General features: G+C 50.7%; 1 protein-coding gene across 1 annotated transcript in view; it reads right to left on the reverse strand.

The window, feature by feature from the left end:
* Window positions 1-8,542: 8,542 nt before the first annotated feature.
* Window positions 8,543-12,373, reverse strand: part of NRN1 (neuritin 1) — a gene marked incomplete at its 5' end in the record, with an annotated part of 8,766 nt that continues 4,935 nt past the window's right edge. The window contains one exon of the mRNA XM_082015010.1: window positions 8,543-9,873. Coding sequence (XP_081871136.1) covers window positions 9,642-9,873 — 232 coding nt within the window. The 3' untranslated portion in view covers window positions 8,543-9,641. The remainder of the gene's footprint in view (window positions 9,874-12,373) is intronic.

Consider the following 12,373-nt stretch of genomic DNA (forward strand, 5'->3'; position numbering starts at 1 on the left):
TTGTTTACTCGTTATCCATCATATTTGTTCTACTGTGGAATCATCAGTCTAGAAGGTGCCAAGTGGACAGGGCGTGGGAACCTCGGTGCAGACTGCAAATTGTAACTCGACAGCAACACGAGGAGAAGGTAGAGGAGAACGGAAGGATGGCTGAGGCGTAGGAAGCAAGCCCTTTCTCAGGGAGTAGGACGTAACAAATGCACCGGTGCAAGGCTGCGAGAAGAGCGTTGAGACACCAGGCCAAGGGTAGTTAAGTGAAAGGTTACAAGCAAGAAAGTCCTCTAAAAATTGCAAATGGGAGGCCTTTAGCAATAGGCAAGTACAAGCACTTAAGCACTGTGCAACATTTGAATAACACAACCCCCTCCAAGCCACATAAAAATGCCATCATAATAGGGATTGAGCATATCCTGCACTCTGGGTACACCCAGAGTTTCAAACTATCCTGTGCACTTGGCACACAGCAATTGATGGGAAAGTCTGAGCTTTTATTTCCGAGTTTCATTGTGTGTAAGATCTACCGTAGGTGGGGAAGATTAAAGAGTAAGGAACACCTAAATCTGGAAAGAACAAAGCAGAGCTCAAGAGCTGAATGTCAGTAATTGCATCAGGTGCAAAAATACAATTAGTGACATTATAATTACTGAAATTAAATATCAGTTTATATGGGTATACACTATAATACTTTTGACAGCCTCAAACACTGTGTGATACCAAATAAAAACAGGATGACAGCTCTCTGATTTGTAAAGAAGTAGTACTAGAATCATTAAAGCTCACTTAAAGTATTTTATTCCATAGGATACAAGGACAGGAAAGGTTTTAGTGCACAGAAGATAAGTGCTTATAAATACCCGGTAAAACCATGCATACATCTGCAGCTACAAAGACACACAGCAGCTTTTCTAAAATACAAATGTGGTACGTGGAGTAACAAACCCTGCAGCAGCACCGTGGAAAACTTTGGCCTGAGGAGAGAGTTGTAAGAGCTTCGTTCCCTTTGGGGATAGGGCCCACCTCACTTCAGATACTGCAGACACACAAGTTGCACACTAGTTGTGCCTGTGCCTTGCTCTAGTCAGTAGAGAGAAATGGGTGCCACTGGAGACAATCCTTACCTTATAAATATCCATTTAGGATGTCTGGTGGTGAGATGAATCTCCCCTAGTAATTTTCACAGGAGATCTTGCCATCTGCTGAAGAATATTTTCTCCAGTGTGCCTCTCCAAGGTTGTCCCTTTAAGCATGCAAGAGCTCTGCAGCCACAAGGCAGTGATTTTTTTTCCCTTCAAAACAGCTCCACTTTCCTCTCCCACCTTCCCTCTTTCCTCCCAGTGTTTAGGTCCTTTTTGCTAGCAGGATGGCATTTTTTTTCCCCTGTTGCTAGGTTGGTAGCCTAGTTTCCCAAGGAAAGGAAGCTTATGAGATCACACTGTCTGTGCAAGTGCCAGTCAGTCCCTCCTAAATAATTTTTTGAGCCTGTGAGCTGAGTTTGATCAAACTTGACAGAGAATAGAAGTCTCAAAGGTTTGGGCTGCTACAAGTCCTGTGGAAGTAGGCAGGCAGAGGGGGAAAAACCCTGGGAGTGCATCCACCGCAGACACGCAACTGTATTACTAGACACCAGAGAGTCCACATAGGAGACAGTCATTAACACTGAAGACCACGGGAGGTACAATTTCACAGATGCAGCAGCTCACAAGATGACTTGATTAATAGGAGTATGAGAAAAATGTTCTTCTCCCCTCCTTCTAGAGCACCAGGCTTCCAGTTACAGAGCAGCAGGGGGAGAGCTCGGGAAGGCCAGGCCGGCAGAGGGAATTCAGAGCTAATTGCCTCTCCTTCCCGCGCTCCGCAGTACTCGTGCGGAACTCTGCTCCACTTCCCTGTGACTCCGGACTCCCTCCCCCGTTTACATGACCTAGTGCACACAAAGGACGAGATCGGAGACTTCAGACCCCGGGCTAACGCAAGCAGAGCAAGTCCTAAACTGCCGCGAGCTGGCACAGCTCCGCCGTCGTCAGCGGCGCCGCCTTATAACGGGCCGTCGTCTCTAAGTGCCGCTCCATGACTAAGCGCCCGGCTCGGTTTTCTTTGCATTTGTCTATATTACAGTTGCTAATGGCAATTCGTTTTACAGGAGCATGAGTCGGAGCATAAGCTAAAGACCGGCAAAAGCTGTGCCCGGCGCGTAGGCTGGCTCTCGCTTATCGCCGCTGTGGCTTTTCCTAGAAAGGCAGCAACCTCAGGACTGCCTGACTAGTGAACAAACTCCTCACAGTTCCTTGTTAACACTAGCAAAGGAGAAAAACCAAGCTATTCGCACAGGTGGGATTCAGAGAGAAGTTGAAATCACTCAGCTTACAGAAAAAAAACCCAACTAACCACAGCTGACGTTAAAATGGAGACTGGGGATTTGTGCAACTTTGTGTGTTCAGTGAAATATTGATGCTTTCTTCTTCTCTTAAGCCTTCTAAGTATTGATGTGCCAGATCTCTGATTTAGGTAGAGAGAGCGCAAATCACTGCCACCTAAAGAAAAGGGAGGGAAGGCAACGAAATGAACCTTTGATGCACAGCAAGGCAGGGAGCTCACCAGCAGTGAGTGACATGGCTGAAGGTGGGCTGGGATGTCTGCAAGAAGGACAGGTATTGCAACTTGTCCTCAACAGCCTAGCCATGGGCACAGGCTGACATGCCTGCAGCGCAGCATCTGCATTAGCTAGGTATGCTACAACATTCTTTAAAGTGAGGTTGCTTTGGAGGGAGACGTGAACCACAACTCTTGGGCGACCAGGGCTGAGTGTTTTCCGTTACACAGCAGATCTATGAAGTCACAGGGAAGCATCCTTTACCTATTATTTGTTGTTGTCATTTCAATCCAGACGTTTTTCTTCTGATGAAAGCTAAAAGATAAAATAAGATCGTTCTAATTAACAATGCCTACCTCCTCATGTAGCATTTTTCACCCACCAAAGATCTCCGAGTACTACTCCCATTTTTAATAGACAGTAGAAGTCAGGGTGAGAGAGTTCAAATGAAATGTCTTGGCAACAGAACAAAACCAAGTCTTGCATCACAGGTCTAGTAAAAGGGACAAGGGTGCCTATTAAACCTCAATAAAAAGCAAAGCTTAGGACAATTTTCTGACATATTGGATCCTCAAATGAGGCGTTGCAAAACTAATGTGATCAATGGTCCATGCTAATGAAGTATGTTCTGGATTTTTCATCTGACAACATAATTTAGGGATTTCTTGGAATGTGGGAAATGAAATGGGGCAGTGACTTTACAGGAATCATTCTTTTGCAAAGGCAGCTTGTGCCAGAGCACTGGAAAATTGAAAGTGCCCCAAAGGACCACAGGAATGGATAACACTCTTTCACTGCCCAGCCAAAATACAATGCATAAATAAAAGGAGCATAAATACCAAACTATCAGTTTACTGCAAAAGTTCTTGTACTTAAGATACTATTATTAGAAGTTCTGACAAAGAAAGGCGCTATCCTAGACACATGATTTGACTCTTGAAGAGGTGCATTTGGCAGAATTAGACCAGGTACCTAGCCAGTCCTGAAGTAAACCTACTGAGAGTGTTTGCAGCTAAATAGGTGGTTTAAGGAAGGATAAATATGATTTAAAAAATTCCTACAAATGTAAGTGATGATTTTTTTTTTATGTTTTCTTCTTTCTATTTTTTTTTTTTTTCAGTTTGGTTGGCTGGGGTTTGGGTTTTTTTTTGTTCCCTGCTTTAGGAACCATCAGTCTGAATATCCAGTAGTTTCCAAAGTGTTATAAAAATTGGTGGTATTAAAGTGGTATTAAAGGATGCACTGCCCATCCACTCTTGAGTCTGCTGCTTCACAGCAAAAAGGTGCCCTGCAAATTTGATCTTTGATGCTTGAGAGATTTAGTACGTTTTTCACACTCCTTAATAAATTGGTATCATAGGCAAGAAACCTGGAGGTGCAAAGTACGATGCACACACAAACGCTTTGTATTTTGGTGGCATGAACCTGGAGTTCATATTTGGATAGCATTGCTGTCAGAGGCAAAACTGAGCATTCAAAATCCTTACTTAGGCAGAATGCATATTGACTTCAGGGGATACCTTTTCCCAGAGAAGGGCTGTGTAAAGAAGGTCAGGGCTAGCTGTTTGTCCCCTGCAGCGATGCTGTTTCTCTTGCTGAGGAGACTTCCAGCACCTGTGGGCATGGGTTTCTGATGGTGAATAGCAGCACCTGGGTGAACTGATGATCAGTCTCACCTTGACCTTCAGCAGGCTGTTTCCCTCTTTTCTTCATATCATCTTAGGAGATAAACAAACAAACAAAATAAAACAAACAATGAAAACTAAAAAGCTGCTGGGGCAGAGGCCACGGGGTGAGTTTCTGATCATTTGAATAATTTAAACCTATTTCTGCAGTAGCTCCTGAGAGGCAAAGCCTACGCCAGCACAGCCTGCCCATCCATTAGCAAACCCTTAGCTCAGGCATCTGGGGCTTTGAGTTAGATCTTCTAACACAGACCCACCGTGGGGATTTGAGAAGAAAGGAACAGCCAATAACTCACCAGTGACAGTGCTGTGTCTCTCTCCCATGTCACCTCCAGCTTTTCTTCTCACTGGAGGAACTGGACAGCAGAAGGCCTTTAGCCCAAAGCAAATGAAAACCCCTTGCTGTACCACCACTGCAAAGGGCCTTGGGTTGAAACTGTCCGTCAGGAGAGACAGCAGCCAGCTGGCAGCGTATTTGCCAACAGCACCATTGATCTGCCTAGAGCAGCTCTTTTGGACAGCTAAAATTGCATCTGATTTTGTAACAGTCTCCTCTGCAGTCATCACTTTGCCCGCCCCTCCTCCCCCCCAAAAAAAAGAAAAAAAAAAAACCAAAACACCAACCAACCAAAAACCATCCCAAACCCATCCCTTTGCCCTGTGATGAAGAATGAAGTGGCTCTGAAAAATAACCTGATTTGTCACCTCCTCCTGAGAGTCCTGCTAGTCACATCCTGCACCGGCCTCACTCTGCAGCAGCCCATAAGCAGGTTCTGCCGCTAAGGTGAAGGAGAGGGAAAAGCCGGAAAGGAAGAGAGAAGGGGAAGGCAGAAAGGCTGCCAGGACTACTCCTGCTGCCCACCCTGGAGGCACCACCTCTGCATCAAGGGAGAGTAACAGGGGGAGAATCTGGCTCTCTGGATTTAACAAGCTCACTTTCCTTTAATTGGGGCCCTCAGGCACTGCTGTAGTGCCCCTAACGACACTAATTATTAATGAATCAGCCCTGATGAATAAGAAGGTTGAACTGGCCTCCATCTCCTTGGGTTGTCAGCCCTGCACAGAGCCTACTGGATTTCACGGGCAGGAAAGCAACTGCACAGATTTAAAGAGGGCCCTGGAAAGGAAGAGTCACCATTACATTGGTCCCCAGACTGTGCAAACCAGCCAGGGACAAACAGCATCTCGTTACTTCTTCTGAGGTGTAGATGTAGCCACCGGACAGTCCTGCAAGAAATGGAAACTGCACCTGACTTCTACACCATCCCTCCCTGCTCTTTCCGTCAGGACCAACCTGTTTTCCCTCGCTGCCATTCCAACAGCTTTTCCTCAGTTTTGCGTCTCGTGGCTCAAGCCTTTGCTCCCAGCACAGGCCTGCTCCATCTCCCCGTTACAGCCTTTGAACTGGAGCAGACGGGAAAGGGACTTTTTATTTCTTTTTTCGCCTTCCCTCTTTAAAGAAAAAAAAAAAAATCGACCGCCACCACCTCGGCCCAGCGCTGGCTCGGTCCCGCCGCCTCGGAGGGCAGCCCAAAGGGGCAGCAAGGAGCAGCCCCCGCTCCGGAGCTGCGCCAGCCTGCTGGAAGGCGGAGGCTGGCAGAGAGCAGCCGATGGCCAAGCACGGGTTCCCCCAGAAGGAAGGAGGCAGCTTTCCTGCCGCCCTCCCGGGGGCTGCGGTTGCTCAGTCGGAGCTGGGGACAGGAATTAGGGCAGGCAGAGCTGCAGTGGCTGCAGCCGCCTCCCCCGCCCCGATTATCCAGCCAGCTAGAAAGGCACTGGCTTGCCTTTCGGTTCAGCTGTGGGGTTTTTTCCCCTGTTGCTCTGTGTTTGGGCTTGTTTGGTTGGTTTTTTTCTTCCCCATGTGTGTGTATATATTTTTCGTTTAAGTAGGTAATAATTTTACTGTGGTTACTGTCAGAGTTTACATATTTTTCTGCTGCATTTTTTTTTCTCTCCCCAGTTCTCCAGCTCACGTTTGCCCAGGAATTAAGGGGTGTTCAGAGGCTTGAACCTCTCCAGCTCGTGTTCAAGCAGCCGCTGGCTGGGGCAGTGGGAGCAGCCCCCCCAAGCGAGACCCCAGCCTCCCCCCGCAGTCCTCACAGACCCTACAGGTGCAAGGCGACAGAAGGCAAGCCGAGTACGCTCAGTTACCGTCTGGGACTTGGAGGGGGAGAGCTCATGTTGCCTTGGCCACAAAACAAGGCAAGACAGAGCAATCATCCCTGGGTTAAAATAAAAATCGACCATTGCACTCAGGCTTCAGAAACAACACCTGAAAGGGAAATAACCGGTGCCTTGCGCGCTGAGGGGCTCTTATAAAACGAAGAGGGGGAAGGAGGGGAGGGAGTTTGTTGGCTGCTCGTGGTCCCCGAAAAAAAGTACCGAGCTGCCGGCGTGGGGAGGGGAGCGGAGCCGGCGGGACGAGGGTTTGCTGCCGCCCCTGCCACCTGTGCGGGAAATCCCGGGGGTGCAATGCAGGTTTTGGAACAACAAATGCCTCCTTGCGCCCCGGCTCGCCCGGTGGCCGACCTGCGCCCCGGGGATGGGCGCCCGGCAGTTAGGAGCCCGAAACGGGAGACCCCGCGGGAGGTGTCCAGGGGGTGGTAGGTTGGGAGAGGAGGGGCACAGCCACGAGCACCGCCGGTCGCCACCGCCGGCGGCCCCCTCCTAAGCCGCCCGGCTATTTTCCCCGGTTTGCCACCGTTTTATCATTTGCCTCAATGGCGGGCTAACTGAGGGATGTGCTAATTATGAAGAGACTATCCATTAGTAATTTAACCTCAGGCGAAGGTAACGCCAGCCCACTAACGAGCTGGAAATCGCCCCCTTATTACGGAGTTTCAGCTTTCTTCCGAGGGGCGAGGAAAAGCTGTGAAGCTCCCCGCCCACCGCCCCTGACGGCCAGGAAGATGGGGCCAAGGGTGGCCGGGGCCCGGCCGGCGGTGGCAAGCAGGCTGCGGAGCACCCCGCACCCCAGCAAGGGCTCCCTCTTCCCCTCTCTCCTCCGCAGCCGGCATTTCGTGCTGTAGGAAACCGTAACAGCCGCTGCCTGGCCTCGTGAATAGAGATGTGCACAGAAAAATCAGTTTAGGTCTAGATCCTCGGTGGGGATGGGAAAATAACCCAAACCGTTTAAACAATGCTTTGCTCTCCAGGGTTTTCCTTTTTCTTTGGTGGTGGTAGGGATTAAATCTAGAGGGAGGGCAAAGGAAAAGGAAATGCAAGCAGACCTGCGTCTGCCGCAGCGAGGTTGAGCCCAGCACACCCCCACCCCCCCGCCCAACGCACACATAATGTATTTTATCATTAAAAAATCAACATCGCTTCCAGTGGTAAAGGCGCCTGGCTCCAGTTCCCGAGCGCATTCGTTGCTGGGATTCAATCCGTTTGGGAAATGCAGATTGGCTTGCGACCCACTGTTTGATTTATGAACTGTTACATTTGCTATTGCTTACACATTACATTGAGGACCTTGGGAAGGAAGGGGAGCGGTGGAGAGGGGGTGAGGGGGAGAGGGACCACCCTGCCACCCCACACATTGGCAGAGGAGAGCTATTGCACGGGCAATGCCTCCAAACCGGAATAAATTGCCTCAAACCAATTCGCGACCCCTTGCCTCCCCACCACCCACTCACCCACCCACCCCCGTTGGCCAGCTGGGCTCTCGCCCTATAAGTAAAAAGGACATGTTTTGTCTTTGATGTGTATTTCTTTATAAAGGCACCAGGCGCCTATAAATAGCCGAGGTTAGAGCAGCTTCTGCGGCGAAATCAATACCCCGTCCCCCCCTTCCCCTTGCTCCTGTGGCTGAGCTGCCTTATTAATTATGAAAGGGCTCCTCTACGCCCCGGCTCCAGCTCCGCAGCCTCCTCCTTAATGGTGGTTGCTGCCCTCTCTCCGCCGGGTCTCCGCGTCGCTCCGCGCCCGCGGGACCGCCGCGCCCCACGCTGCTGCGCGGGGTCTCCTTCGCCGGCTCCGGGCGGCTGGGAAGCGGGGACGCTGCCTTTTTGGGCTTTGGGACGAGGAGGGTGGGAGGATTTATAGCGGTTTTTTTTTTTTTTAAGAAAGAAATTAAAAAAAAAGGAAAAATAAAGGGGAGGCTGCGACTAACCGATTCAGCCGCCCTGTCCTTGTTTGAACTGAAATTGCAATGTTCATCAAGGGATCGGTTCGGGATTTAGCCTGCCTTGCCTTAAAAGCCCTGTCCTTTTCAAGATACTCTAGGCATATTTTATAAACAGAACGACACCCTCATTTCAAACAATAATTTTTATTTTATACTTCTGTCTATACTTTGTAGCAAATCTTTTTTTGTTATTTTTTTGCTGAATTGGCTTTATAATAAACTTCTGTTTAAATTACATTTTTCTTCTCTTTTAAAATCAAGGCTTTTTTTTTCAAAATCCTTTTGCTGTTGTTGGGGTTTTTTTGTTTGTTTGTTCGTTTTTTCTTTAGGTTCACATTTAAGCCCCCTTTTTGTGATCTCTACGGTCGGATATTCAGGTATTTTACTGGTATGTGTAACATCTAAAACAAAGAGGAGGAAAAAATTAAAGGCAGTGAATTCGGAAAGATGCCTTCGAACAGCAAGTAAAGATACACTCTCAGAGATCTGTTAGCAGCATTCCGTCACTCCTCCGGGCATTTAGACACATCTCTTTCTTTCGCTCTTCCCTCCCTTTACTGTTCGTTTCCCTCTCTTGCTCGCTCGCTCGCTCTCTTTTCCCCTTGAGGAAAAAATGCTCTTTTTTTTTTTCCCTTTTTTTTTTTTTTTTTTTTTGCAGTGGAATGACCAAAAAACAAGCGACTGTGGAGGAAAGATGAGAGATTGTGAATTATTCACCATATGCTTCACGCGTGGTCATCTACCTCGGATTCATCGCCAGTGCCTTTTTTTTGTCCTCGCCTCGCACGCTGTCGCTTTTTCAGAGGAGCCCGTGGCCCGCCGGGAGGTATCCCGGCCGATTACAACCTTAGCATTAGGTGGCCCAGAGCCGTTCCTGAGATTGCTTTTGCACAACGAGGGCTCGAGTTTGTATTTTTATTATTTGTGTGTTTTGTTTTTTTCCCTATTTTTGATTCGAAGCCATAGTAAAGCTGAGGTCCGATTTGGGCTGCGCGCCGCTGCCTGTTTGGTAACATTTGGCAAATAAAACACACCAAAAAAAAAAAAAAAAAAAGAAAAGAAAAAAAAAAGGGAGAACGCTTCCACAGTCCTACACGGGTGTTTCACCATCATCAGCCACCACCACCACCACCATCATCATCAACCACAGAAAAGCACAACGTCCCCAAAGCAACGGATGGACACTTCCTCTCTAGATCCAGCACATGGAGAAGGGGTGGGTGTGAGTGTGCTCGCCCTCCTAGAAAGGCAGCCAGGTCACTAGGGCAGCCCACAGAGCCGCCAGCAGCAGGGGCACGGCCGGCGGGAGGAGGGACGGGGCCGCGCCGCTGCCGCCGCCGCACAGTTCAAATAAGCTGCCTTGGAAATCGAGGTTTTTGGATTCCCGTCTCAATTTCTCCCAGAGGTCTGTCGCTCCTTCCTGGCAATCGGTGAGCGCTGTGAGGGTGCAGGCGTGGAAATCATCCCAGTACCTGCAGGGGGGGGAGAGCAGCCGGCATCAAAACAGGCACGCACCCCACTTTCCCACTGGGGACCCCCACCCCCCGACGGCGGAGCTGAGCGGGGCCATGCGTTAAAGGTGTCTGGCACCCGGGGGGGATGAGCCGTCGCCTCCCCACCCTAAAACCCGAACCCTGCCTCCCTCCCCGTCCCGCAACCCGAGACACCGGTTTCTGGGAGGGATCCTCGGCCACTCGCCTTCCCCGGGCTGCCCCACAGTCCACTCCGTGCTCACGCGTGCCCCACAGACCCCGGGAGTGGAGGGGGGGCTGCCGCTGGCTCCGGGTTCGGGGAGTCCCCCTCCTCAACCCCGCCTCCGGCACCAGCCAGGGCCGGGAGGGATGGTGGAAAAATTGCTTTGGTCGGTCTCTGCCGGAGGGGGTGTTTACCTGACGGGGGGCGGGGGGGAAAGGCATGCACCCCTCGGCTGGCAAACGCTAGCCTAGGAGCCCACGGTTTCGTCCCGAGGGTTTTTCGTCACCGGTGGGAGCAGGCAGATGAGGGCGGGAAAGGCATCGCATTTCCCAGGCGGAGGCGGCATCCCGGAGGGTCCCGGTGCGGCCTTAGGAACCCTTGGGAGGGGTCCCCGGGGCGGGAGCGGGCTCAGACTACGGAAGCACGAAGGGAGGAGGAGGAGGAAGGAGGAAGGAGCATCTTCCCCTCCTTGGCCCCCCGCCCCGGCCCGCGGCGGGAGGGACTCCCCAGCCATGGCCAGGGATCTGTGCGCAGCGAAGAGTTTCTCCTTCTCCGGGATAATTTCCAGACTGTCCCACACGTTTTGCCTTTTTTTTCTTTTAATTCCTGCCTTCACGGGGTCTGGACGGGGGTTTGCCATCGGGGCAGGACCCGTCCCACTGCCACACCTGGGGGGACGGGCGGACCTTTCCTCTCCACGTCTGGGAGTATCGCAAATCACCTCGAATTTGCCTTTCTCTCTCCCTTTTTTCCCCTTTCCTCAAAGCTGGCGCCTGCAAATTTGGATCTTGATTTTCTTTTCTTTTTCTTTTTTTTCTTTTTTTTTTTTTTTTGTTTAAAGTAGTCCTACGGCTTCTAATTTACGAGCACTCTAATCTGGTTGTAGACTCCCAATGTTTGCTACATTTGTAATAAATAATGAGATACTGAGAAGGCAGAGTCTGAGAGTGTGCCTCTCCTGCAGTATTTCTGCTGTAATTGCATCTCCCAAAGGAGAATTAAATCTTTCCCCATCTTCTTTCAATACACATCCCGGCACAGAGCAAAGGCAATCGGATGGTGGGAGGTGGTGCGGAAAAGGGTCTTGCTTGGAAAAGTGGTACTTTTTACAGGTCAGGACCAGCAGTCCTGCACTCCAGGGCCAAAGGACATCATATTAGGACGCTGCTGCCCCTGGGTATCTGTTTCTCATGCAGGACAGAAGGTAAACAGCAACCCAGCATTTACAGCGAGGTGCCAGCCTTAGTAGGTGCAGCAAAGTCATACTTGGCTCAGAAATCTCTAGTTAGGACGAGAGGAGGGTTACAGAGTTTCTTTTTCCTCTTCTCTTTTTTCTTTTCTAATATTTCCTTTCCTCTCCTCTCCCCTCCTCTCCTCTCCTCTCCTCTCCTCTCCTCTTTCCCATTTCACGTTCTTCGTTTTCTGATTTTCGAGGAGCAAAACAAAAAAAATCATATTCCAATTATATTTATGTCTAAAGACCTTATCTGGTTTCTAAATATTTATTTCTTTCTTTATTTCGGCGCAGGGAGTTTGTTACGAAAAGTACCAACCGTGAGACGGGAAAATACCCTGTGCAGCCGGGTTTTTTTTTTCCCCCAGCCGTAAGGCAAATGCCCCTTCCTGCCGCCCCGCCGGCAGGCGAGACCGCGCAGCGGGGCGGGCGAGGCCGGTGCCGGCGGCTCCCCGGCCCCCGGCAGCCCCCCACGGTTTCCCTCCCTCTGGTAAGATCCGCTGCCCTGAGCTCTGGGGAAAACTACCCCAAATTTAGGGCTCCTCCAGCTGTCCCAGCTCAGAGGGACTGGGGAGGAGGGGAGCAAGGGGCCGATTTTGCAAGGCGAGCTCTTTTTTCTCCCCCTTTTTTTTTCTGTTGTCGTTTTACCTTCCCCCTCCCGCCCCTTCCTTCTCCTCCCCTCTGTGCCAGCAGCAGGGCGAAACTGGGGGCGAACGGGGTCTCCGCGGGGGGCAGGGGGGCTCTACTGGCTGGGGGAGCTGCGGGGCGCTGCGGCTGGGCTCTTTGCTTTTTAATTCCATTTTTTTTTCCCCAGGAATCGCCCCCCCAGCCCCGGGCGGGGGGAGCTGCCTCCCCCGCGGGGACGGAGCTCTGTCCCCGGAGCCTCCCAGTGAGCGTGAGTCCCAAGGGCATCCATGGGGAACGGGGTGACAGCCCCTGAGCATCTGATGGCAACAGCCCGGTGCGAAGCAGAAGAAGGGACAGAAAACAAGTGAGCGGGGAAGGGGAAGGGGAAGGGGAAGGGGAAGGAAAGGAAAGGAAAG

Source organism: Phaethon aethereus (genome assembly GCF_964289735.1).
Source record: "Phaethon aethereus genome assembly, chromosome: 2".
Classification (NCBI taxonomy): Eukaryota; Metazoa; Chordata; class Aves; order Phaethontiformes; family Phaethontidae; genus Phaethon; species Phaethon aethereus.